Here is a 26,653-nt window from a genome sequence, read left to right as displayed (position 1 = left end):
TTCATGGTCCGTTCCGACATGTTGCTGCAAAACGCACAGTCCTTCTCCACGTGCGTTTTGTCCTCATGAAGGCAATAAAGGCAGAAAGAGTGTTCGTCCTCCTTAAAGACGTTCTGCAGCTGGCATCCAGGGCAGACCCTGAACAGCTTTCCGGGCGTCGAGCTTCCCTTCTCCTGGGCCATCTCCGAGATCGGGCCTGAGAAGCTTCTGGAGTCCTCCGAAGTGTAGCTCGACGAAATCTTCACCCTTGAGGGGCACAGACGAATCCGACACGGGTCCCCGTTGATCGGATGTAGGATCGGTGGAGCTTGAGGCTCTTTTGACCGAAGAATCGAAGTTTTTGTGAAAAAGCGCGAAAAAATAGCACTAACGCTCGAGAGCAATAGCACGAGGATCCCAACACATGAACGTGCGGTAAAAATCTGAAGATGGCTGCCGGAGGAGGTGCTTAGGTAGAGGGCAGTCATTGGCTGTGGTCAGTATGACGCAGAGACCAGTGATTGGTTATTACTACGAAAGACAGATCAGAAACGAAACTGATACTGGTTTTTTCTTTACCTAGGATTCCCAGCCTGACGACGGGGAATATTCATGAGCATGTGAATCCATGCCAGACCCCATGCTGGAGAAACAATGTTCAGTTTGGTCCGCAAACGCTCATTTCTGGCCATACAAATCTTTCAAATCTCCATTCACGATTGAGAATTCAAATGTTACATTGCCAGTATTTGTATGTTGCAAATCTGGCATCGTTATAGCCGTGCAGCGCTGCAGTCTAAAATGTGAGCGACAGCATGACTTTGAGTTTATCATGCAGATCGGCCTCTGGATGGCAGAGGTTTGCACTGGTACATGGGTTGCGATTGTTTGGCAGTCAAGTGGTGCCCACTGCTGTTCAGGCGTGATCACTGGTGTGGAGTGTTGTTTTGCATCAATCTAGTGGGGAGTGGAGGGTATGTACGATGTGGCACCCTCTTATGTGACTGCCTGCATACAGTACGTGGTTAGTCTGGTGTGTGTGTCGCCATTGCAAATATGCCAAAGTAAACAAAGGGAAAATTAAAGGGCTTACTTGATTAAAACACCTTACCGGTCAAGGGTATGTTTGTCCAGCATTCCCATAAGGAATCGTCTTAGGGTCCGCCCACTTCTGTAGTAAGTGCTTGACATAAGTACTTGTGTCCGTAGTCGATGTTTTGACCATGTTAGCTGATCAGGGCGGTGTGGGAGCCCTGTTATTATTAGATCTGTCAGCGGCTTTCGACACCGTTGACCACGCCATCCTACTATCTCGCATCCAGGAAGCTGGCCTCTCAGGACCGGTCCTGTCCTGGTTCTCTTCTTTTCTTGTGGCTAGTGGTCAATATGTTTCTCTACCTCCTTATTTCTCATCTTCATGGATTTTTGCTTCTGGGGTTCCTCAGGGCTCGGCCTTGTCCCCCATTAATATCTATATTCAGTCGCTGATTCGCCTAATCCTTTCCTACGGTTTTCGTTGTTATTCCTATGCCGACGACACTCCGATCCTGGTCTTTTTGGATCAGGATTCTGAGATTGTGTCCACACAATTTCGTGACTGTCTGTCAGCAGTAGGAAATTGGATGAGTGTGAATTGGCTGAAGCTGAATGGGGACAAAACTGAGGTTCTGGTGGTGGGTTCCCCTTTGATCACAGCTGAATTGTCGAGTTCTTTCTGGCCTTCCACTGTGGGTGATTGTCCTACTCCGGTGAAGGTGGGTAAGAATCTTGGGGTCTTTCTGTCTTCTGATCTATGTCACCGCAGGTCAATGCTGTCTGTAAACAGGCGATTTCTTTCTTAGGGTTCTTCGCGGGGCCTGCCTTTTTTCCCGAAAGATTTGCAACCCTTAGTGGTATCCTCTCTGCTTGCCAGTCAGCTGGTCTACTGCAATGCACTCTATCTGGCACAACCTCTTTGGATGGTGCATCGTCTCCATCTGTTGCAAAATCATGCGGCAAGGGTGGCGACTGCTTCACCCTATTGCGCTCACAGCTCACATCAGCCCAGTACTTCGGGGGCGCTTCATTTGCTCCCGGTGGCCCAAAGGATTCTGTTCAAGTCCCTCTGTTTGGTACACCAGGCCTTCTTCAAACAGGGACCCGAATATATGCAGGCTACGTTTTCTCCGTATGTCTGTGGCAGATTATTGCGGTCAGGAGATGCTAAGCTAGTGGCTGTTCCAAAGATACGTAGGGCTCGCCTAGGTGGAGGGGCTTTTTCGTATGCAGCTAGCCAACTATGGAATGAGCTACCTGCTGGCCTGAGAGCCGTTTCAAATCATTTGCAATTCAGGAAATCTTTGAAAACATGGTTGTTCTGGGGTCGGTGATAGGGCCTGCTACCTCTTTGTGTCCTTGCGCCAAAATGCCTTCGGGTGATAGTGCGCGTAAGAAGTTTCCTTAACATAACATAAGATTCTGAAATTGCAAGTGGCAGCCTATTGCCTGGTTTATAAAAGCAAACTGCATATTGAGGCATTGCAGCTCCGGGGGGAGGGCTGTAACAGGGTTTATCGGCTCACCCCCGAGTTATGGCCAACAAAGCAATGTCCTGGTGGAACGTTGGCTAAGGGAGACACTGGGAATTGAGGCGCAATGTCGTGAGACAAACATCACGCTTTGTAACAGTGGTTAAGGCCCTCCGCAGACACAGTGTGCATAGTGGCACGCCAACATTCCAATATTATAATGCTAGGATGGTGATAGTGATTTTTGCCACTCTTTGCTTTCTAACATATGGCACGGGATGGATTGGTCATGACAACCACCACCCGCCGAGTTCCCTGCAGCACTAAAGGAATTAAACTAGGAAGCAAGACCCACGTGAAATCCATCCAAAGTCTGTGAACATCAATTTGGGCAAACACCAAAGTACCTGAATTTCATTTCGAGCTGTTAAACTGCACAACATTTGAGAGCTTCAGTGAAAAATGTATAAACAGCTCAAAAAGTCACCTCTGTTCATGCATGGGGCTGCTCACAGGGAACTGTGTATCCATTCCAGAACTCAATAACTTGCTTAATAAAAAAAGAACCGGGTTAAAGAAAGGTTCTGGGTAGATGCAAGAAATGTACAGCTGGGGAAAAAATGCTTCAGAAAGCTCAGCTGAAAAAGCACCCACGAAAGAGAACCGTGTATAACGCATAAGGCACAGATATGACTCATCACTTGTTAAAAGATGTTAGTACTGCTCAGGTCAATGCTACTCATCCTATTGAGGGCAACAGGATGAAAGGGATTCCAGCCGGTGGCCTTCAGGTTACCCTTCAATCTCTATAGTAGAGTAGTCAAGTTGCCCACTGAAATTTGTTATCAAAGGACACTCAGGAGAGGAAGAGATCAGGCATTTGGTCCATTTAACCACCCTAGACAATAAAATACAACCTCCTAGTGCTTTAATATTAGATGCTATCTCTCATTGCAATTAATATTTTAAAAATGAAAGGCTGGGTCACTCCTGAATCCATTCAACGGTATGACCTGCAGGTTGCTAGGCACAACTAATATACTGAACTACCTTACTCGAAATGGTACCTGGCTGGAACCTGCAGTTTCTCTACGGGTGGTGCCTAAATGTGCTACGCTGGCTTATTAGAACTGAAGCCAGTCAACTGCAAGTTACACATAAGACACTGCAGCGCATGCCTTAACTGACTGAGCTTTCTTATGGGAAATGTAAATTGGTGGTATGCAGTTTATGCACAGGTCTTCCTTGCAGCAGGTGTCTAACCCCAATAAGACTGCCCTGGTATCCATTCCCCTTCGGTCCCCTTACAATGCACTCACCCTTTGATGTTATTCCTTTAAGCATTTTGGTTTAGGAACAACAACCCAGAGTCACTGAATTTCACAGGATCCTTTGCATTTTGGGAGCTTTTTTATACCGGGCCCTAGTCTCGTGCAGGCTGACTGGTTCGCATGTGCACGGGAACCACCTGAATCTCCTCAGGAAAATCAGTGTGGACCCCGAGATATTATTTCAGGAGATGTCCCTAGTAACAGCTGCGGGTATGAGAATGATTAGGGGGGACTCTCTCGCCTTTTGCATCAAGGATTCTAAGCAAGAGCAGATAACAGTGTGATGATCTATAGAGAGTGCAACTTGACCCTGTGGCTATCAATTCAAAGCATGTGCCTCTCACATGTGGCCCTGCTTGGGAGTTTCACTGTTAGGTGCTGGACATAGTACAGTTTGCAGGGTGGCTATAAAACATAATATGTTCTGACCATGCGACATCTCCTCTCTCAGCTGTGCAACCTGCCTGAGACGACTCAAGGAGGGGGAGACTACAAAGAGAAGAATGAGTAACTAAAATAGATATTTTACTTTAAGAGTGTTTTTAGTTGGCATTAAGCTTCCTTGGGCTTTAGAAGGTATTAGCACCCAGATGAGTGGTGGAAATCAATCATGGGTCTAGCAATGTGGGCTTGCTCTGCCAGTTTTAGCTTGTATTCAGTTCCTGCCTCTTTGCCTCTCTCCCAGCTGCCATGTATGTTTCCGCTGGTGCCACGGGCTCCCGCTCCCTTGTGGTCAAACCACTCCCTAGTGATCCACCTACCTTCTTAACTGTATCCTCCTGCTCCCACCACCAGTGATTGCCTATCCTTACTTGCTCGGGCTGCCTCCCCGTAGATCTGATGCCTTGTTCCGTCCCTGGCCGACGTGGATACATAAAAGCGACGTTTCTCTTCTGTTTCTGCCGTGGCCATTTCTGTTTTTTTTAGTTTGGGTTATTAGGTGGGGCTTGCGCCACCTATAAGCCACAACTATTGCCTTAGAGTACAGGTAGGGAAAAATGGCATGCGAGGATGGGCACACAGCACAGGGTGGGTTCAATGGTCGCATGTGGATTCCCGACAGCTGCTGTGACCCAAAGTCACTTCAATCAGAGGTGGCATTTTACCTTCTGCATTGCCAATACATGATGTAATAATTGTTGCCTTATCAATCTGGTGGCAGGGTAATCTTTTAAATGAGCTATACCTAGTTATGGTATAGTGACACATACATTCAAGCCACAAAAATGTGATATTATACAAGTGTCAACCCTGTGAACGCGGGTCTGTGATGTCTAGACAATGTTTATTCCTGGCTAGCATGACTGTCTACACTCCACCCAGTGAGACAATAGCTAGGATGCTGACTTCCTTTCATTCTCTGGTGGTGTGGGTATACGCTCCCCACATGCCCCAGAGCTCTCATCCAGAGATCTCTTGGGAAACCTGCCTCATGTTGCCCGGGATCATTTAGTGCTATCATGAGTCATAATTTTACTTCTTGAGGTTGCAATTTCGGTTGAGAATTTTTTCAAATATCTGCTTATTTCTTTATGTATTGCCAGAGCACAGCAGATAGACATATTCTACATACGAAGCATTAAAAAACTGAACATGATGGCAATACAAAATAGTATTTGGTAAAAAGCATGTAGTGCAAGATATTGAAAGATGGATATAGTAGATATATCCTAAGAGGCGTTGTTGCAGCATTAGGTGTTTCTCAAGGTGGGATATCGGGTCACTTTGCCTGCATTACAATGCCGGCCAGCAGAAATGCTGGTGGCGACATTGCCTTCCCACCAAATGCAGGGAGTGTTTTTGGCAAGTGCGCGGGTGGTGAGGCAGCAAACTGTTAAGGGATAACCCTCTTAAAAAAAGAAACATTTGAAATGCCACCGCCAGCCTCCGGCTTGCCATCCTCCCGGATGGAGTGACAGGGCGAGTGAGTGTGAGTATGGCGAATAAAGAACTTCCAGAAAGATGGACTTTTTCCGTCTGACTGAGTACCAGATGGGCTCCGTTACTCTGCGGCAGGCGGTTCTGGAAACAGTATCCGCCAATCGACTCGGTTAAATTGCAGACATTTTATTCCTCACAAATCTAAAAGGGCCCCGCTCGCGCGCACAGGCTGTGCGCAGCTCACGTTGCCGCCCATTGTTTACGGCGGGTATCTCTCTCTCCCCACATAGGCCAGTTGACATCTGCCACGAGCTCTGTTTACAAGCGTTAGCAGATGTTCGGTGCTCGCACCGTGGTGAACTCTGACACTCCTCACGGATGGGTACGCTCTGGATGGCAGATATTAATTGAAGGACAAACAGGCCTCGCTCGGTGTTTGCGCAGGCCCCAGAGAAATTCAGGCCCCGACAACGTCCTCCCATTTAGTCCACAACGCGTGTATTAAGTCAGGCTAAAGACACAGTTGTGAACTTCCAAAGGACACCTGAAACGACGAGTGCACCTTGCAACTGGGGGTTTTAACCAACTTGTGTATTAGGGGTTCCTGTATTTTTGTTTTAATCACATGTTTGTGGAATGAAACATACTGCTTGCTTGTCTCGGGAGGATAGATCAGGGGCAACGTGCTCGCCTTGGAAGCAACACGAAATGGAGCACCACAGGTTCGATCCCCAGGTCCGTGCTAATAAACGTCTGGGTATTAAGCGCGTTATAAACAACCTATCATATCATGTGGATGGGGGGTCATCTGTGCAAAGCTACTGTCAGCATGAGATGCAAAGGACCAGTTTCTTGCTATTAAAGAGAAATCTAAGAGTCTGCACCCTTTTGACCTCCTCAGGTGCCTCGGCCAGTGTTAGCTGCCACACAAAAGGCAGTCTCCGAAACCATACCTTAAGACTTCTGTGTTGGGCCCATTGGCACCCGCCAACGGCATTTAGCCGGCAGGTGGATCGTATGCATACTTTTCGTGCCCAACACAATCCCCATATGTTAAATCTGCAGCGCAAACTGAGTGACACCAGCACCGATTAGTCAATGCTGAGGGTCTTGTAAACTAAGTAAACTAAGCATTTCCTCAATGCATCATGATTACTTTAGATCCACAGTTGTCAAAGGAACAGGTGTTTGTTGTGTATGGCCACTACTTGTGGAATCTTTGGTCTTATTTACATATTGAAGCACAGGAGACGGTGCTTTACCAATTATCCTGCCAGCAAGGAGCCATACTCAGTACTGCAAAAAAGGCAATCTCATGTAATATCTAGTGTCCATGGAGATATAATCTAGGACAGGGTATTTTCTAGCTAAAGGCCTCCAAATAGAATATCTGACATCTTTCTAAGATGTTGACAGTGCTACTTGGTCAGTTGAGCTGTTATCTCCCCTGACTCGTCGTCTTTGTCCATGAAAGCCGCAATGCTCCTAGGCTCCACATTTCAATGCGGCAATAGTCGGTAACTGGGTTTGAAATCCTGATTTCTGGACTATATCTCTGTGTCCAAACATAAACAGAGATTCCATACCAGTTGCCCCCGAGGAGGGTAATTGCCACTATAATCTTTCAGTCAATCAATGATCGGGATAACCTATTGAAATTAATTCTGAAGACCAGACATTCCAAATTAGTGGCATCAAAAAAGAAGCAGGCAATTCAAACAAGCGTGGCATTGATCAAGTTTTAAGGGTTGTATTCCTTTACAAGAGAGTGTATCCGGGTGCACAGAGAAAAAAAACAATTGGATTTGAATTTTCATCACAGCTAAGCCTATCACTTGCCCGCATCTGAGCCCTCTACGGGTTTCACTAAAGACCACAGTGTGGCCTTGTTGCCCCGCCAATGGTTTAAATGTACCTCCATCAAATGAGCTCCTTTCTGAACAAAATCGACAAAAGATCACAAATGACACTTGGAAGCATCCCTATGGCTAAGTGGCATGCAAGCCACTTGCTTGACCGCCTAAATATTAGGAAAATCCGACATCTCCTAACCACTCTTGTCGTCTCTAACTGGACGACTGGACGACTGTGCCAACATCCTCTTTGATCTCCCCAACTATGCTCCCTGTCCTCTCGGCAAGATCATTAACTTCGCTACCAGGACTCTATTTGAACTCCCTCAATTCACACCTACTTCCTCCTACCGTCACCAGACTGGATGGCTAACACAACAAAACCACACTAGATTTAAATTTCATCTCCTGGGTCACAAATGTACCCATGGTAAGGAACCACTGTATCTATCCTCCTCGATCCAGCTCTACAAGCCTTCTCGTCATCTGTGCTCTCCTTCCTCGACTACCCTTGTGGCTCCCCACCCTTTCTGTGCTTCCACTCTTTCTCTCTTCTTGCTCCACTTGTATGGAATTCTCTTCCCCCGGACATCCGAGAAAAAGTCCACACAGATTTGTTGAAAACAGAGCTACAAGCCTACCTCCTCACCTCTGAGTTAACCTCTTAACCTACCTCTCATCTGCCTGCTAGCTAACATTTTTCCCTCGACTCTAACATGCCTGTGTCCCTCACTTGCTCTGCCTCCACTCTAGTACTTCACCCACCATGGTCACATCCCGACCACAGCTGACCGTACTGCGTAACTGCACTTAAAAATGTCCAATGTTTATTGTCCTTAATCTATGTATGTTCACTTATGTATTGTCCCGGTCACTGTTCCATGTACTCCCCTCAACAACCTGGTCAGAATGTCACTCAAACTCACCCCATTGTAAGAAGCTCACAGTTTCCCGTCAAGTCTTATTTCTTAACTATTTTACATTCTTTTCAGTTCAAAAGAGCATTGCTCCTCATGTATATAAATAAATAAAAAGTTATTCCCTAAAAAATCGTTTTACTCCTCCACCTTTAAAAAAAAAGCGGGGGTCGAGGGGTCAAGTAATAGCACTCCAAAATATTAATCTGTGGCCGCTGCCAGCAAGGGAGGCTGAAGCCTCTGTGGGAGAACAGGCAAGCTTGAACATATTCTATTTGTATGCTCCTTCCACTGGCTTGGGTGATGTTGCAGGGCTGCAGAGGAGAGATAAGTAAACCAAACCCTGACAAAATACCCTCCCCACAGGCACAACCATATACAGGTGTCTCACGTTGGGCCTTGAGAGTCTTAAGCCTAGTCCTGTTTGCTTATGCAATACCGCCCAGTGAATGGCCTCTTTGTAGGGAAATGCCAGGCCTGCACTTTGACTGACAAGGTATTTTACTCGTGATGTTTACCATCTGCCTTCCAGACGGCCTTGGTTTCAGGCTATGAATATCAGCTGGTTCCAGTTAGAGGCTAATTTCATCGCTGAGGACTTTTTTACATTTTTTTCTATCAAACAGCGCACGACGTCTGGCCCTAGTGTGCATATTATGGTCGTGTGCACAGGAATGCCCGTCCACATTTCTGACCAAATGTGGGCCATGCGACTGAAACCAACCTTGCCTCCTTTCAGAGTCTCTGGTGGGACAGTCATTGGGCTTAATTCACAGAAGCTTTTTATAATGGCAAAGCCCCTTTGGAAAGCGCTCTGTGAATCAGGGCCATTGTGATGAAAGTAATAGCAAGAACATATAAACTCAGAATTGGTTACGCTTTCCTATCAAGATACCCTTTGCATCGTCTTTCCTCTTCAATCGCTGAGCGGAAAGCATTTTTGAATGATGTAGCAATTACCCCTCTGTTGCAAGAACACCTAAGTGGCCACTGCGCATTGGCTGCGAGGGGGTCGGTTGTGCACTGCCGTCATTGAACGGTGCTTGTGATACGCCTGTGTTGCCAAAGTGCAGACCAGGGCACAGATTACAGAAATGATGCACTGGTTCAAGTCCAAAATTGCACGGGATTAGCACTAGGGCAACATTGGCCGTATTTTTAAAAACACTGGGACATATAAGACAAGTGCAGCTTTGGCAAGGAATAAGTACCAGGGCATAAATTGCCAGCGTGCAAAAATGATACATTTCCGATGCGTTTTTTCACCAGTGAAAAGTTTGCCCTAGTGCTAATACCTTTCCGTACTAGCACTAGGGCAAACTTTGCCCTCTTGCAATAATGCAGTGAAAATTGATCTTTTTTGGCCGAGGGCAATTTTCTTGCCCTAGTGCTTATACCATGCCAAACTGCACTTGTCATGGTGCAATGGTTTTCTAATATCACCCAGTGTTTTTAAAAATAGGGCAAACTTTGCCTTAGTGCTAAAACCGTGCAATGTTGCATTAGCACCGGGGACACGTTTCTGTAATCTGGCCCCAGTTCCGTATCTCCACCTCACTTGCTGCCATGTTCAAAGGGGGCATCGTCCACGCACACTTGTGTTGTCTGTGACCACTGCACGCTTCCCTGCCTGACTTCACAGAGGCAGTAGACACCTGCTGGGCCCATGCGGGTTCACAACCGCACAGACGGGCTCCTGTTGGTATTTCAAATATACCTCACACACACACACAAACACTCACACTCTATTAATATACCACGACTTCTGCAATGTTAATGGCCTCTTGGCACTACAGGGCCACGAAGATATTGGTACATTTGGCCTTGGTTGGGGTGGGATGTTCGTAAGAGCAGAGAGATTATAGCCAGGCCTTTGTCTCTGCAGTGCTGATGCATTCAATTCGGATAAAATAACACTCTCGCTGCAGGTAGGTTTCTTGACCATTTTTGGGACTGAGTTCCATCCAGTGAGACACCCTGGCTTGGGTATGTTTTGTATCAATTAGGAGTTTGTGCCATAACATTTGCGATGAGGTTGCAATCAATGATGTTGGGCATTTAGTGTTATTGTGGTGTGGAGGTATATGATGTCTGCTAGGGTGGAAGGTTGCCCTTTGCTGTCTTATGATCAATTCCCCTATGACTCAAGGCATCTATCTTCTAGCCCAAAAAGCCTCCTCCCTGCGTTCCCTCAATAATATATTTCCCTCCTGACCCATTCCTCAAGGCTTGTAATCTGGGAGGTCCTCTTCAATAGCGATTCAAAACTTCATCACCTCTTCCGATAGTGCTGCCTGGATCCACTTTTCAAACCCCAAGAAAATCAAGAGTTCCGATCACCTTACACACAACTAAAACTCATATCTTCACTCTGGGAATAAGTCATCTGGACTATTGCTCGAGTTGCCTACTCTGCTTTCTTCGCTACTCTTTTTCCCCTTTGACAAAGTTCTCGACCTTGCCACTCATACTCAATATAATCTTGCGCAATCTTCTCCTAGCACCTGCAACCGCATCCATGCTGGCAGGTTCACTATGCACCAATGGTTCCTATTCAACATCTTATGGTCTTTAAATCGATCACCGCACTAGCCCACCCCCACTTGGCTGAATCCATTAGCCCCTACGCTCCTCCTCACCCCCGTCATTCTAGGATCCACCTCGATCTCTATCCCTTGCCCACGCTATGCATCCTGGTGCTTCCGCCACTTCTCCCACCTGAACTGGAACTCCCTAATCACTGCAATCACAAACACCAGAAGCATACATGCATGCATTCAAGTCGACCCTCAGGCTCCATCTGCTACACCTTGATGGAGCCCCCTTACCCTATCCCTTTGCATTCTTGCCCCGCCTCTGAACCCAACAGGTCTTTTTATTGGATTGTTCTCCCTGTTACTGCTCCTCAATGTTCCCCAGTCTGATGGCTGTCTTGTCCCCATCACATGGGCTGCCATCACTCATCATCCTCTGGCTCATTGTCCATTCATGAACTAATCACATTGTAAGGTGCCCGCTTGCAGATATGCCCTGGTTACTGTATGCCTCTCTGTAAGCATTTCCTGTCAAAATACCATGTCCTCAATAAATAAACAGGATGCATGAAAGAGGTTGGAATCCATGCTTTCTCTGGTGGCATCTTGGTAAGAAAGAGTCGACTTCTTTTTGGGTGGGACATTCTGAAATCTAGGAGGATCATGGAGCTTGGTTTTCATTACTAGTGCTACCAAGAGCTGTTATATAGAGGTGGGGGGTGTGACCTTCCTTAGGGGTGTATTACATACTGAGCCGATTTGGTTACAAGATGCGAAAGATATTTCTGATAAGGTTAACCACCTTTAGAACTCTTTGAAAGTCTCTAGGGGACCGATCAGACTTCAGTCTAATGTAGCGAAAATTAAATCTGAGTAAATCTGTGATGTCGAACTTCCTCCCCCCCTCCCAAAAAAAATTCGGGTAACCTCCGAGCAAGGTGTTTTATGTTTAGCTCATCCAACTCTACCCCTGTGGGGGAGCTCCACACACCTCAGATCACAAGAACAGAAGGTGAGTGCCACTTATTGTGCCCGCCCTTGCAGGGTGCTCTGGTGGACTTCTTAATATCCCTTTGAATAGAAAGCAAACTCTGCTTCACGTCGTATTCCACAGGTGAAATTCCAACTTTTGTTTGGTGGTGGAAGATCTCCTACTCCCAGGCTTTGGTTTCACACTCATCCCCTGTGCCGTTCCCAACCTCGAGACAGCCTGTGTGCAAACGTCCAACACACTGAAATCCCCCAAGTGTTCAAAGCCGCCTGGACTGCTCTCCTTTCGCAACGTGGTGCTTAAGGCAGGTGTAAAAGCGCGGGAGCATCTTCAGAGCTTCTCGGACTTGAAGGGCTTATCATGGCTGCATGAAAAGTGCACAGGCACCCCACGGCCCCTTCTGCAGCCTACTTCTGGGATACCATCTGAGGCTACGTGACCATGCGTGCTCACGTCATCTCATAGAAGCCGTTGCTCAAGGGAACCTGACTGTGCTGCGGCCACGCAGGTTTGGGTTGCAGTGCCTGCTCCCACTGCGCCCTAATTCCCAAGGGTTTAGAATGCCTTCCTGCAGCATCCGGCACCTGGCAGAGAGCCTCTGGTGGCTGCAATCCCATAATCCCTTCTGCCCGAGCCAAGTAAACAGAGCCATGCAGCCCAACTGCCGCCTACGTCACGCAGGACAAAGGGTGCTTCGCAGAGAATTCTTTTTACGCATGCGTACATTGCGCAGCCCTCAGCCTGACCGAAGTTTCACTGGCCAATTTGTGACTGGACTTTGCTTGGACACAGAGCAAATCCTTGAACTCGAGTTAAACGTTATTTACCTTTAACTGTTTAATCATGGTGATCCGTTGCTGCATCACAGTCTGAAAATGTTTATACCCCTCTACGATAACTTTGGCGCCCCCTTTGCAGATAATTATTAAGGGATTGCAATCCATAAATAAAGGCAGGCAGTTTCATTTTGGACTTGGGATAATGAATACATAACAGTCGATTGCGTGAGCAGTTGACAGTGGTAAGCAGGCTTTAGCAACTAGCGGGCGTAGGCTTACACTTGTTTGCACCACTACTGTTATGTTACGTTATTTGGCATTTATATGGTGCACATCTGCCACCGGTGCGTCTGCGTAGCACGGCAGGCTTGTCTATGAGCATTTTTGCCCAGAATTTAGGTAGATGTTGGAAGTGTGCGTGGTAGGGGTGTATCTTAAGTGGGTTATGTTGGATGTTGTGCGTGCCAGAGATATGGGCCAATGGTTGTGCAGGGTTCTCACCACTAAATCTTACACAATTCAATGCAAGGCCTGTAGCAGCAATAGCAATTGGGTGCCAGATAGGAGCGCGCTGAAAGTACCCTGCCAGAGGAACAATGCGTGAGGCGCACCTGCGCATGAAGTGAGCGGTATAGGAGTGCCTCTGTGGAGTAGCCACATGGTGGCCAGAGACGTTTCCAATTGTGGTGCTGCAAGCGTGTTGCTGCCGGATATTCATGCACGTGCGTCAGGTGAGTGTGTGGCTGTAATGGTGGAACATGCAGAGCTTGTTCACGCTTTGCCATTGCTGTGCACATTTGCTGGTATTCCAGCTGACCAGAGGATGACAGCACTAAGGTAGTGTCCATAGGTGTGTTTACACTGATCGGCTGATGATATCCTTCAGTGCCGGACTGATCAAATAGCCGGGGTTTGAGCTCCCCGGTGGGCCAGGTGGTCCTAGGAGTTGCAGATTTCTAGTGCTTTCTAGTTCCAAACAGCAGATCCAGTGCAGGGCGAGGTAAGCGACTAGGAATTTTGTACGTCCTATGTTAGTGGTGCCGCAGGATCTTGACAGTGCTTTTTGCAGCACCCGGAATATGCAGATCACAGGTAGAAACTAGGCCAGGCTCAGGATTGCAGGGGCCACTGCATGCAGGGGCCACTGCATTGCACCTGGCGATCTAATGATGCTGAATGCAGTGGACCCCGCACTGCATCTGGCCATCTAAAGAAGGCAGGGGCTCCTGCACTTCGTTTGGAAATCTAGCTCTGCTGACGGCAGTGACCCATGCACTGCATCTGGCAATCTATCACTTCTGATGGTATTGGCTCCTGCATGCAGGGGCCACTGCATTGCATCTGGCGATCTAATGCTGCTGAATGCAGTGGGACCTGCACTGCATCTGGCAATCTAATTAAGGCAGTGGATCCTGCACTGCGTTTGGAAATCTAGCTCTGCTGACGGCTGTGACCCATGCACTGCATCTGGCAATCTATCACTTCTGATGGTATTGGCTCCTGCATGCAGGGGCCACTGCATTGCATCTGGCGATCTAATGCTGCTGAATGCAGGGGCACCTGCACTGCATCTGGCAATCTAATTAAGGCAGTGGATCCTGCACTGCGTTTGGAAATCTAGCTCTGCTGACGGCTGTGACCCATGCACTGCATCTGGCAATCTATCACTTCTGATGGTATTGGCTCCTGCATGCAGGGGCCACTGCATTGCATCTGGTGATGTAATGCTGCTGAATGCAGTGGCACCTGCACTGCCTCTGGCAATCTAACGCTACTGAATGCAGTGGCACCTGCACTGCATCGGGCCATCTATAGAAGGCAGGGGCTCCTGCGCTGCATTTGGAAATCTACCGCTGATGATGGCAGTGGCCCCTGCACTGCATCTGGCCATCTAAAGAAGGCAGAGGCTCCTGCGCTGCACCTGGCAATCTAACACTGCTGATGGCATTCTCCTGCATCTCAGTATTTGGATGAATTCAGACGGGGCAATTATGAATTCTGTGAATTGCACATGCTTTAGCTGCATGTATCGGGCAGCTGTGCCCGTCAATGTGCAGTGCAGCTGGCATCTAGGTTTTTTTTCCCCCGAAGAAGCTGGAGCTTTCTGACAGCCTCACCCGCTTGGCATTTGGTATTGAAGAAGCGATTGCCAGCACCGAACAAAGGCCATTCATTTCACCAAGAAGCAATGACTCTGGTGCGATTGCATCGTCCTCTCTCCACTCACAGGAGTAGAGGGCATTAACTGCGGCACCAGCCAATTTGACGAGAACGTGGTTAGTCCAAACTACAGCATTTGCCAGTCGCTGAGTCCCAGGACTGACAGCATGTGGCGACACACCAGTCTCCCACCCCTTGCATGGACAAAGACCTGGAGCATAGTAGCCCGCCACCTCTCTACTCAATCCCTCATTGCTTTCAAATATATGGCTGTGGCATCATAAACATTATTTATTTGGTGTTTTGTAACATGCCACATGCATGCTTACCATTTCATTAAAATTAGAATGAGTGACCACTTCTAGAGTTCACTGCACATCCGGGCACCACCCTCCAAATCCTCAAGTCTAACTACCATACCCCCCCCCCCCCCATCTCAAACACCTGGGTATCATTACTCACTCTGCCCCACTGGCCTTATGCTATAACGCTTGATTAACTTTCTTCCAGGCGGTGGGAAGCCATCGTCGTTCATCTTCTTGTTTAGCAAAATTGCTTTTGCAGCTGGCCCGACATGCACTGGGGGCAGGAGGTGCGCGCGAGTATGCGTGGAGAGGAGGGGATCGGTGTGTGGGGCAGGCATGCAGTCTTTGTGTCAAAGACCAGCTGAAGAATGTGAGAACGTCTGGTCTCCTCAGGAGAGCAGAAAAGCCCCACGCGCCATAAATAACAAAATGGCGCGCCTAAATCTGCTGACCCGTCCTCCTCACGGCTCCAGGGGTCTCCTACCCGGGACACCCCCACACAATAGTGCCCAGCACTTCGCCTTCTTACCTGACCATATTCCGTCTTGAAAACGACCACCCCGCCGGCACAGGACTGCACGTAACTTGGGAAATGCTGGCCATTTTCTCGCAGCCAAACCCGGGTCCCCTGTAACACACAAAACAAAAGTTGGATTAGGCGACGAAAGAAAAAAATATGCGCTTTCACAACTCTTGCCATCCGAACATGTTAAGGACAAGACAATGGCAAATAGTCTACAATGACAGGCAACGAAGACCAGGAATTTTATGAAGGCCAAACACTTAAACCTAACCACCTCTGGTTCAGCATAGGCCGACTCATAACAAATGTACTGGGAGCGCTCCCATCCTAGAATTCTGCCATAGAATTGCTGCGATGGTGGATGATATATTAGACATCCCTCCCTCCGTAATGCTGCTCAAATACTTGCGGGGGGGGGGGGGATATAGGCAACATGTCTGTTGTTACTCGTCCCTTCTTTAACATTGTATGTGCTGTAGCACAGAAATGTATCCTTACGCACTGGAAATCAAAATACACCCCTCGCAGTTGTGAGTGGATGGGTGAATTGGTTTTAGCGGAGGGATATGTGATCACTACAGCAGTTCATTGTGGACACAAAGATATTTGGAATCCACTCAGACTCTACCTGGCCAAGGCCGACTCTGGGAGGGGGGCAGGGTGGATGGGGTGCCTTCCCAGAATGCATTGTAAACTGTCATTCTATGTGAATGTCCCAAAATGTTTATTATTCTACATCTCCACCATCTCGTGGCACCAATACAAGCACACTCTGTACTTCCAACTGTGCAGCGCTGAAAATTCTGCTTGGTGTTTGACTGTCTTAGAAAGAAAGTTTTTTTTAAAAAAAATAAATAAACTCTCGCTCAGATCCACCAGAGCACTTGGAAACCATTCAAATGGCAGGGGTGCAGTATACACCCTAATAACATTACATGTCCTTCAGTTGGACTTCTAGCGCAAATGAAAGGCACACCTTAGACAATCTCTTTTGAAAACAAATGTATTCACACACTGTGATGGCTGTCTCACCAATTATAGGGCGCACATCTGCATGCATGCAGACATGCACATGCAGGCATGTAGGCCTGCTGGGGACAACAGCACCGCCCATAGAATAGGATTACTATGTGTTTGCCATTCTGGTCCCAAACTGGGCTGCCCTGCAGCATCAAGAAGGGTAGTGAGCAGTGGGGTTGTGGTCATAGGTCGGGCTCTTTTGAGCACGTGATTCTGGAATGCTCTAAAGTGAGATTGTTCTAGTGTGAAGTTACAGAGACAATGCCCAGGGTCTTGAGGAGTGATATGGATTTTGATTTTGGGATCATTGTCTTGGGGGAGGATGCGCTCTTGGAGGATATGACCTTTCTTTCAGGGCCTCTCTTTCTGCAAAGAAGATTATATTGCGGGATTGCAAGGGTACCGCCTTTCCTTCACCGGCATCTTAGGTCAAGGACTTGCGGAGAACGCGACTGCTGCAGCGAGCCATTCTACGTAAGCAGAGGAAGGGTCATTTGCATGGGAAGATATAAGGCAGATTTAAATATTTAAATAAAAATGTGAATACAAAAAAAGAAGGGCAGTGAGAGTTCCAAAAGGCTATACCTTAAAGGGTTCCAGGGTAGTGCTACAAGAGGGCAATACTAGAAGTGGACTTTATGGGAAGTACTGCAGCCCCTTGCCCCATCTCCCAATCCACACCCGGCATCCTCTACACTTTGCCACCACACTACAGCCTACTGCACACAGCCATCATCATTCATGCCTGGAGTAGTGAGAGAGGTCTAACAGGCTCACAGGTTTAGGACACGGGCATTTTCTTATATGGGTCTATGGTCTAGGAAGACAGTAATTTAAGTGGATTTTTTAAAGGAAAGTACTGCAGCCGTTCTCCCATCGCTCAACCAACAACCAGCAAACCCTACAACCTGTCCTTCAACTCACCACAGTACGGCACGTGCTTGCAGGGAGCCAATTGTTAGCAAGGAACCAGGCAGGATTTCAACATCTGGCTTTCCACTCTGGCATACAGTGAGCCTTAATACACATCACTTAGACTCAGAATGTTGGTAGCCAAGGGTGTTGCTAGGTCTGGAAAAGATCTGGGGCTACAATAATGTCAGGCTTGTCGGGAACTCGGGGCTAGCTAGCCTTTTGGTTGTAGCTCCTGAGCTTCTATCCAAGTTACAACCAAAAGACCTGGGTCTACAGCCCCCCAGGACCTCCCTAGCGACGCCTCTGTTGGTAGCCCAGAGAGACTGGCTACTTCCGGCACACAATAATCTGACAGGTTGTGTTACATCCGCCCTGCGCCCCGCAGCGCGGTGACGCAGGGCGTCTCAATAAAAGCGCCGCCCCCGCGCAAGGGAGGCAGTTCCGGGCCAAGACTCTAACAATGTGTGGCGTGTTTCATTTCGCTCTGGCCGGAGCTGTGCCACTGCGGCCTTCTTCAGAGGCCCTTAACGTTCTGCCTCCGCGTGGAGCCAGAACGTAACACTGGCGACGAGGGAAACGGGACCCAGCACACGTTCTCGACGCCCTACCAGCTGATTATTCCTGCAACGACACGCACAATTTTTGGACACCGGGTGGGAAGGGGCACACAAAAACCCCCCGCCCAAAAAAAAAAAAATCTTTTTTTTTTTTGCTCCATCCCTTCGGCTGCATCGTCGTATTTGTTTCCGTAGCGGTCCCAGGGCGCTGCGACACACGACCAACTGGCATCCAGGGGCCAAAGGCACCACAACACGACATGTGAAGCCACCGCACACGCAGTGCGCATGTGCAATCACGGCAGCAGGCACCTGGAGCGAGGCAGCGGTCCTATCGGCTACTGTTTTGAAGGTCGGCCTCGAAAGGGACCACTGACACCTGAAACCACGCACCAAGGTGAGGACGACAGACACCATCAAGTGACGGTAACGCCCCACTATGGCGACCGGCACGTCCACCCCCAGGCCCGGCACGCCCTCTATACTCACGGCAAATCTGTCGATGTCGTCACCGCAAGCTCGCCCACAAGGAAGCTCCTCCACAATGATTCAGCCATTTGACCCATTCATGGATCCATCATCAGGTGGCCCTCGGTGGCAGCTTTGGATCCAAAAATTTGAAATGGCAATGGAGTGCAAGGACATAACCTCCGCCAGGAAAATTAGGTCGCACCTATTGTTAAATGTGGGGGACGAGGTGCTACGAATCTTCAACTCGCTAACCATTGCTGATGGCCGAACATTTACCAACAATCGAAAGACGCCTTGACGGCCCATTTTCTCCCACTTCTCAACACAGATTATGAAACCTTCATGTTCTGCACCACATTTCAGGCAGAAGAGGAGACAGAAGAGGTGCCTACCACACCCGACTCAGGAAGCAAAGGCGTTCCTCACAGAGATGTTCCCCGTACGCCAGGATCTGTCGGTAACAGAGCAAGGATTGCTACTCCAGGAAATCGCATCATCATCCCGCCGGGCCTGCAGGAGCGAATAGTGGCCCTCGCCCCATGAGGGCAACCAAGGGATGGCTCGAACAAAGGCTCGAATTCGACACCGAGTGTGGTTTCCACAGATAGATGTAAAGGTGGAAAGGCTAGTCAACACCTGTTTACTATGCCTGATAACCAGAGCCCCACCTGATCCAGAACCAATCCAGTCGGCGGAACAAGGCTCTGGCAGGTGGGATGCAATAAGCATCGACTTCTGCAAACTACAAGAAGGCCTGTACCTCCTGGTAGACATCGATGATCACTCCCGATATCCTGAAGTCGAGGTGGTTGAATCCATGGCGGCGGAAGTGGTAATCCCGGCCATCGAGAAGATGTTTGCGACACATGGACTACCCACTACGATCAAGAGTGACAACGGCGCACCCGTACAAGGGGAGGAGTTTAAACACTACCTGCAAGAACTGAACATCCGGTATCACCACATCATGCCAAGGTGGCCCCAGGCGAATGGGGATGTGGAACGGTTCATGAGAACAATCAACAAAGTGCTGAGGTTATCAAAAGCTAATGCCAGTCCGTGGAAAGTCGACCTCTATCGTTTCCTGCAAAACTACAGGGTCACCACGCACAGCACGACCGGTGTCCCGCCAGCTGACCTCATGTTCGGCACCGTCATAAAGTCGTCCATTCCACATCACCCCAACCGAAGACCGGACGAGCTCGACAATGGGCGCGCCGAAAGAAGGAGAACAGATGCCAATGCCCACATAAGTGCCAAGAGGAGATCGAAACCATCCAACCACCAGGTGGGCGACCAGGTGGTCATGTTGCGGAACCTGACAAAGTCCAAGCTGGACTCCCACTATGAGACTCTCCCATGGACCGTCAGCGAGACACAAGGGACCATGATAACCGTGCAAAGAGGGCACCAGGTGACGCGTAATGTGTCGTGGTTCAAGGCGGTGCCACGCAACCTATGGACTGATGGGGACTGTCCCCAAGAAGATGAAGACTCCCAGCTGATCGAAGACGAACTCACCAACTTTCAGGGTGAAGAAGATGCAGGTGACAGAGCGTGGTAGCAATGGAGTGAACCGGTCATGGGTGAGCCGGAGATGGAAGGTGAGAGGCCAGATGAGACTGTGGGGCCCAGCTCTCGGGGTGGGAGATATGGACTAAGAACCGCCACCAAGCCACCAGCTCGGCTCAATGACTATGTGTGATAGTTTGCCTCACGAGAAATGTTAAAGCGGAAAGTACCTGGTTTGTTGTGTTTTCAAGCATTGGCATATCTGTTGTGTGCGTGTGTTTTATTGTTAAGTTAATTTATAATAAAGGAGGAATGTTACATCCGCCCTGCGCCCGCAACGCGGTGACGCAGGGCATCTCAATAAAAGCCCTGCTCCCGCGCAAGGGAGGCAGTTCCGGGGCAAGACTCTAACAACGTGTGGCGTGTTTCATTTCGCTCCGGCCGGAGCTGCGCCACTGCGGCCTACTTCAGAGGCCTTCAACGTTCTGGCTCCGCGCGGAGCCAGAACGTAACAGGTTGCATCTCGACTCTTGCTCTTCTCTTGGTTAATGGCGACCCTTACCTCCCTCTCACAAGCTCGAGGGCCATGGGGCCACCCAAATAGCAGAAGTTGCCCTATACAAGGCCCAGTTATATTACAACTTCCGGAGATCACCCTTGCTGCCTCCCCTCCTGGATGAAGCTGCTGCTTTTGGTCTGAACGTTTGAAACACTTGTTTAGGTCTCTTCTGCTACAAGAGCTCCGGCTTGAAAGAGCTCTGTGCTCCATTCCTGGCAATGATACGCCGCTGCCTTAGACGCCCAGTTCATGGGCACTAGAACAGCCACAGCCAGAACGCGCTCACCCTCGCAGAGCCTTGCTTTCCAGACACGGGTATGCGCAGTCCGCTGTCCCACAGACACGATTATTGTTCACACCAACCCTAAATCCAACACGCTTGACTGTTTACTTCATATAATACGGAAAGCGGGGCGGCGGAGCTCGCAAAATACCTTTGGCCAGCTGCGGGACATATATGGTAAATTATGCTATGACCGAACAGCTGCCTGATAAACCTACAGGCTTCCTTCCCCCTGTCTGCCCAACAACTGGCCTCACACTTGTGTGCGCTGAACGCACACTCTTGTGACGTATCTATAATTATTGTATTGTCTCCCAGTTGAAGCCGAGAGAACGGGCACTGAGTTGTAGTCATGAAGCCAGCGCCTACAATTGATGTCTGGCCAGCCATGGGCCACGGTTTTCAACACTGGGCCAGCTGTTTTTGAGCCCGCTGGCTCGCAAAAGAGGATAATGAAAACCTCGTAACGATTCTCTGTTTAAAAATAAATAAGATTGTAATTTTTGCAGAATGTTGTTTTACATTCTAAGCGGTATTAAAGGGAAAATGAAACGTTGCACATATTATGTGCTGTCATTAGAAAGCAAGACTTTCCCTATTGCGCCTACGTTTGTCAGAAAGATTGAATGTCTCTAAAGAGGACAAAAAGAACACTTCAGCCAATCTGGTGCTGTAAAAAAGAGCAACACTGCATGTTATTGTTAGTTCATGTTGGCAAAAGCTGCAGGCACTGAGGGGCTCTAGAGAACAAGTCTAAATACTCGGGAGGAGCAGCGGTCCTGAACTCAAACTTGAACCAGCAAAACAAACATTTGAAAAATAAAAGCTATGAAAAGCCTTGAAACTGCCTAGAGCAACTTATTGACGGGCGAGCACCAGGTCTGTGGACTCTAAAGAGAGAATATTGGGACGAGCCACACCCAATGTCCCGACCACACCCAGCTTCGCACTGACAGGCGGGAAGACCAGCTGGTACTGCACCACAATAACCCATAGCCAATGTTGATGGGTTCTTTGGTGGGGGCGTGATTGAATGCACAACAAAGAACATGAAGCAGCGCATGAGCAGTGGCGGACCAAGTGGAGGGGGCCTGGCTGATCTGATGCCCAGTGCGCCCCCCATCCTCCCGCTGGCGCCCTATTGGCTGTCCTCCCTCCCCCCGGCACCAAAAGCTGCCTCGCCTACTGCAGTGCATAGAGAGAATGTGTGAGAATCAGACACTGAGAGACACTGGGCCTCATTACGACTCAAGCGGTAAGGGGTTTACGCCGGCGTAAACAGCGCCGACCCTTACCGCCTGAGTACGAGGTCCCTTAGCGCCATGGCGGATTTAACACCTGCTTTTAGCAGGTGTTAAAATCCATGGCGCTAAGGGACCATGGAGTTAATTACGCCACCGTAATTTACGGTGGCGTAATTAACGCCTTCCCCACTCCCATTATGCCCTATGGGGCAAAAATGGGAATGGGGAAGGGTAAATGGGGATTGGGGACTTACCGCCCCGCCAATCTCGGAATGGGGCGGTAAGTCCGCCAACCACCATGGCGTAAACATAGTTTACGCCATGGTGGTAAAGTCACGGCCCAGGCGGTAACTTACCGCCTGGGTCGTAATGAGGCCCACTGACTGAGTTGGCTATGGTTCTATAGTGTTGCATGGCCCAAAAAAGACCTTGCAGCACTTGAGGTTGAAGAGTGCTAGGAGACGCTGAGTACGAAGCAAATAAGAGATTGATATTTAGTACCAAGACCGCTAGTCTGCGTTTAGAGTCGGATAGCAGAACGGGTTATGGGTATTGTTTATCGATAAATGTGCACTCATATCCGTGGAGTACACCTGTTATCAAATATAGTCCCTTTCTTGCACTGTGTGCATTACTTTAATTGATTTCCTGACCCCATCTATTTATTTCTAGTTATTTCTTTATGGTATGTTTGGATGTTTACTCATGTTAAGTCAGAAATATTATGACACACTTAAAACTCCTGTCACCATTCATCAGAGTGCGTACAGGGGCCTACTATAGCACCTTCTAAGCGGCTGCCTTTGCCTCAACCTACTCTCCGCCTCCTACTCCTGAGGCTGACTCCCACCCTGACACAGCCCTCGTCAACTTCAATCTCTTTATCTCCAACACCCTCGACATTCTTGCCCCTGCCGTGAGGGTCCGACTGAAGCCTTCCAAAAGGTGCAACTCTTAGTACGACTCTGATCTGGCTGCTCTTAAACAGAGGTGTAGGGCAGCTGAATGGAAATGGAATGCGTCAGGCGAACCCTCTGACAAACTGGCCTGCCACCTCCTTCAAAGGCAATATTGACTCTGCATCCGCACCAAGAAAAGAGTCAAGCCCGCATCTCTGCTGCATCAAACAACATGGCTGAACTTTTCAAAGTCTGTAAGGAACTGGCCAATCCTGCAGCAGCCTCCTCTTCTGTCACTCCCACCCAGGAACTTTCCTCGGCCCTGACTTATCACTTCTGAGCAAAACCTATGACATCCTTTCCTCTCTCACATCCACACCACATCATACACCAACACCCACGGAGTCTCCCTTGGCCACCCCACCACTTCCCCTCTCTTCTCTCACTCACATCACACCTTAAGAGGTCACCAGACAAGCCCGGTCTATGACTCCCTCATCCCAACAGGTGGACTCTTGCCTCTCCAAAACCATTAAGGACAACATTGACTCTCTCGCTCCAGCGTTGTTTGATCTCTGCAATCTTTCTTTTACCACTGGAGTTTTCCCAATTTCTCTTAAGCACTCTCGTGTGCACCTTCTGCTTAAGAAACCCTCTGCCGACCCCTCCATTCTGTCAAATTACCACCCATCTCTATCACCCCTTTCCTGGGCAAACTCCTGGAGAAGCTGGCTATCTCCCAGCTCACCCTCCACACTGAATCTGCTGGTTGCTTCCACAACCATCAGTCTGGCTTTAGAGCATCCAGAGGCACGGAAACTGCTCTTTTGAACACCTGTGAAGACCAGCTCTCAAATCTTGACACAAACACTCCCTCTGTCCTCATTCTTCTTGACCTCTCCTCTGCCTATGACACGGTAAATCACAACATCCTGATCGCATGTCTCTGTGACACCCTAGGAATCACTGGTCAGGCTCTGGCGTGGTTACCTACTTCCTGTCCGACCGCCCATCCCAGTTGGAACTTGGGCCCTTTGTCTCCACTAACACTCTTTCAACCGGCAGCGTCCCATTTAAAATGAATGCAATACATTTAATAGTTTAAATTGAGGAGCGACTATATTTTGTATGAGTGATGAATGAATCACATTGTAAACAGGCATAGCAAAAGTGTCTGGATGTTGTCGAGCAGTACATTCACATAAGGAGCCTTCCACCTTACATGTGGGTTTCAGCATCTGAAGAAAAGTGCGGATAGATTCCCCTGAGATAGGTTGTAAGTAAAATGACATAACGGAAGATCTCATTAAAGGTTCAAATGTAGCTGGAAGGGCATCCTGACTTGTCCTAAAAAAAATTGTTATACCTGCAATCTTATCCTCAAAAACTCATTACAATTATTAGCAGCATGAAAGAAAAGGTTCAACATATTTTATTCAACATTAAGGATTAGTACAAGAGGAGATCTCTCTAAACAATTATTGACAGCAGAATATAATTCGAGGAAAGAGCTGATTTAGCAATGCAAGTGGCATGCTTATATTTATAAAGGATTGTTTTTTACTAAGATAAGGGTGTCCTTAGAATTAGATCTCCTCCAAATTTTCAATACTGCCTTTTTAGCTGTTTCAGATGGTCAGAGAACAGGTTCAAGCTTTATTTTAGGAACTATATGGGCCTAGCCATTGCATAGCAGCTGAACATTGGTATGGCACTCTTTCCAAGTCAGTATTTTTTTGTTGCAATTTTTTATTTTTTTATTTTATTTTTACTTTAGGGAAAGAAAACGAAACTGTAGATGAAAGCTTCCTAACTGATGTAAGTTTCACTTCTTTGGGCAAATGCTTTCCACAAGGAAAGGTTTTGGTCTGTTGCACAGATGAAACAATCATAGTACATGTTTTACTATAGCTTTATAAGGCATGTCTCACAACTTATCATGCTGACATTGTGGCTGCCAAAACTTTGTTCTCTCTCAGAAGATCGAAGCTGACTTATGTAAACCAAAAGAGCTGTTCTCAGTTGTTAGTTACTCATCTTTAGATGCTCTAACAGCAAAGGTTAGACCTACACAAGGTCTATGCGACGACCTACCCCAATTTTTTATAACAAAGGTTGGTGACATCCGTCGCACCATCGCAAGCGCTAAAGCGACCTCTCTTAGTAACAACAATCCTGTTGATCTTGTGGCCCCTTCTGCTGACTCTGTGGTATGGTCCTCCTTTTCCCTGTTTACAGAGGATAACGTGTTAGCAGCAATTCAAAAGATCAAATCTTGTTCCCCCTCAGATGCTATCCCGATCGACATCATGGAGATAATCTACCCAGACCTCTTGACAGTACTCACAACTGCTGTGAACAATTCCTGTCAATCTGGATTAGTCCTGCCTGAACTTAAAGCGGCTAGAGTTGTTCCGCTTTTAAAAAAGCCATCACTTGATCCTACCACTTTGGCTAATTTCTGTCCCATTTCTCTTCTTCCCTTCCTTTCTAAACTACTTGAATCGTTGGTATCACCTTCTCTCTTCATTCCTTGAATCTTCTCACCTTCTGGACCCAGCACAAACCGGTTTCAGACTTGGTCGAGGAACAGAGAGAGTACTGGTCGCCGTCCAGGATGATATATCCAGGCTAGCAGACTCAGGTGGGGGTTGGAGCCCTGATATTGTTAAATCTGTCAGCGGCCTTCGACACTGTCGACCACCCCATTCTGTTGTCTTGGCTGGCCCAGATAGGGATATCTGGCCAGGTACTGGCTTGGTTCACCTTGTTACTGGCGGATCATACGCAGACCCTCTCCATGCCTCCGTTTCTATCTGCCCCCTGTCTCCTCACGTGTGGTGTCCCTCAGGGCTCCTTGTCTCCGATCTTATTTAACATCTATATTTGGGCATTTGTGAGTCTCATCCGCTCCTACGGCACCAGGTGTTACTTGTATGCTGACGACACTCAGATCCTGATCTGGTTAGATCTAGATCAGGCTGAGATGTCGTTGTGCCTGCGGGGATGCCTGGCAGCTGTTGATGAATGGATGAACCACAACTGGCTCAAACCTAACAGAGACAAGACAGAAGTCCTGGTGGTTGGGTGTCCCCCAGATACTACACTTTGGATTTCTTCTTTCTGGACTTCCTCTTGGTGCTCTTCCATCTCTGGCAAGTAAAGTAAAAAATCTGGGTGTAATTCTATTGGCTTCTCGCTCAATGGCTAATCAGGTTGCGACTGTATCCAGCTGAGAACTTTCAAAAGGGTTCTTCCCCTGATTCCTACACCCTTCCACCCCCATGTGGTGGCAGCGCTGATTTTATCCCGGCTAGATTATTGTAACTCCTTGTATTTATCCCAACCCAAGTGCCTTATCCAAAGATTACATCGCCTGCAAAATCTGGCGGCCCGGATGGCTACTGGCACTCCCTATGGAGCCCACATATCT

The 26,653-nt window shown here is 48.2% G+C and overlaps 1 protein-coding gene across 1 annotated transcript in view; it reads right to left on the bottom strand.

Moving 5' to 3' along the window:
* Positions 1–26,653, bottom strand: part of MYO10 (myosin X) — a 640,382-nt gene that overhangs the window by 458,859 nt on the left and 154,870 nt on the right. The window contains exon 2 of the mRNA XM_069620501.1: positions 15,767–15,865. Coding sequence (XP_069476602.1) covers positions 15,767–15,865 — 99 coding nt within the window. The remainder of the gene's footprint in view (positions 1–15,766; positions 15,866–26,653) is intronic.

The sequence above is a fragment of the Ambystoma mexicanum genome, chromosome 5q (assembly GCF_040938575.1).
Source record: "Ambystoma mexicanum isolate Mex_15411 chromosome 5q, UKY_AmexF1_1, whole genome shotgun sequence".
Classification (NCBI taxonomy): Eukaryota; Metazoa; Chordata; class Amphibia; order Caudata; family Ambystomatidae; genus Ambystoma; species Ambystoma mexicanum.
The sequence above is the reverse complement of the archived record's forward strand: the minus strand, read 5'-3'. Positions and strand labels throughout refer to the sequence as shown.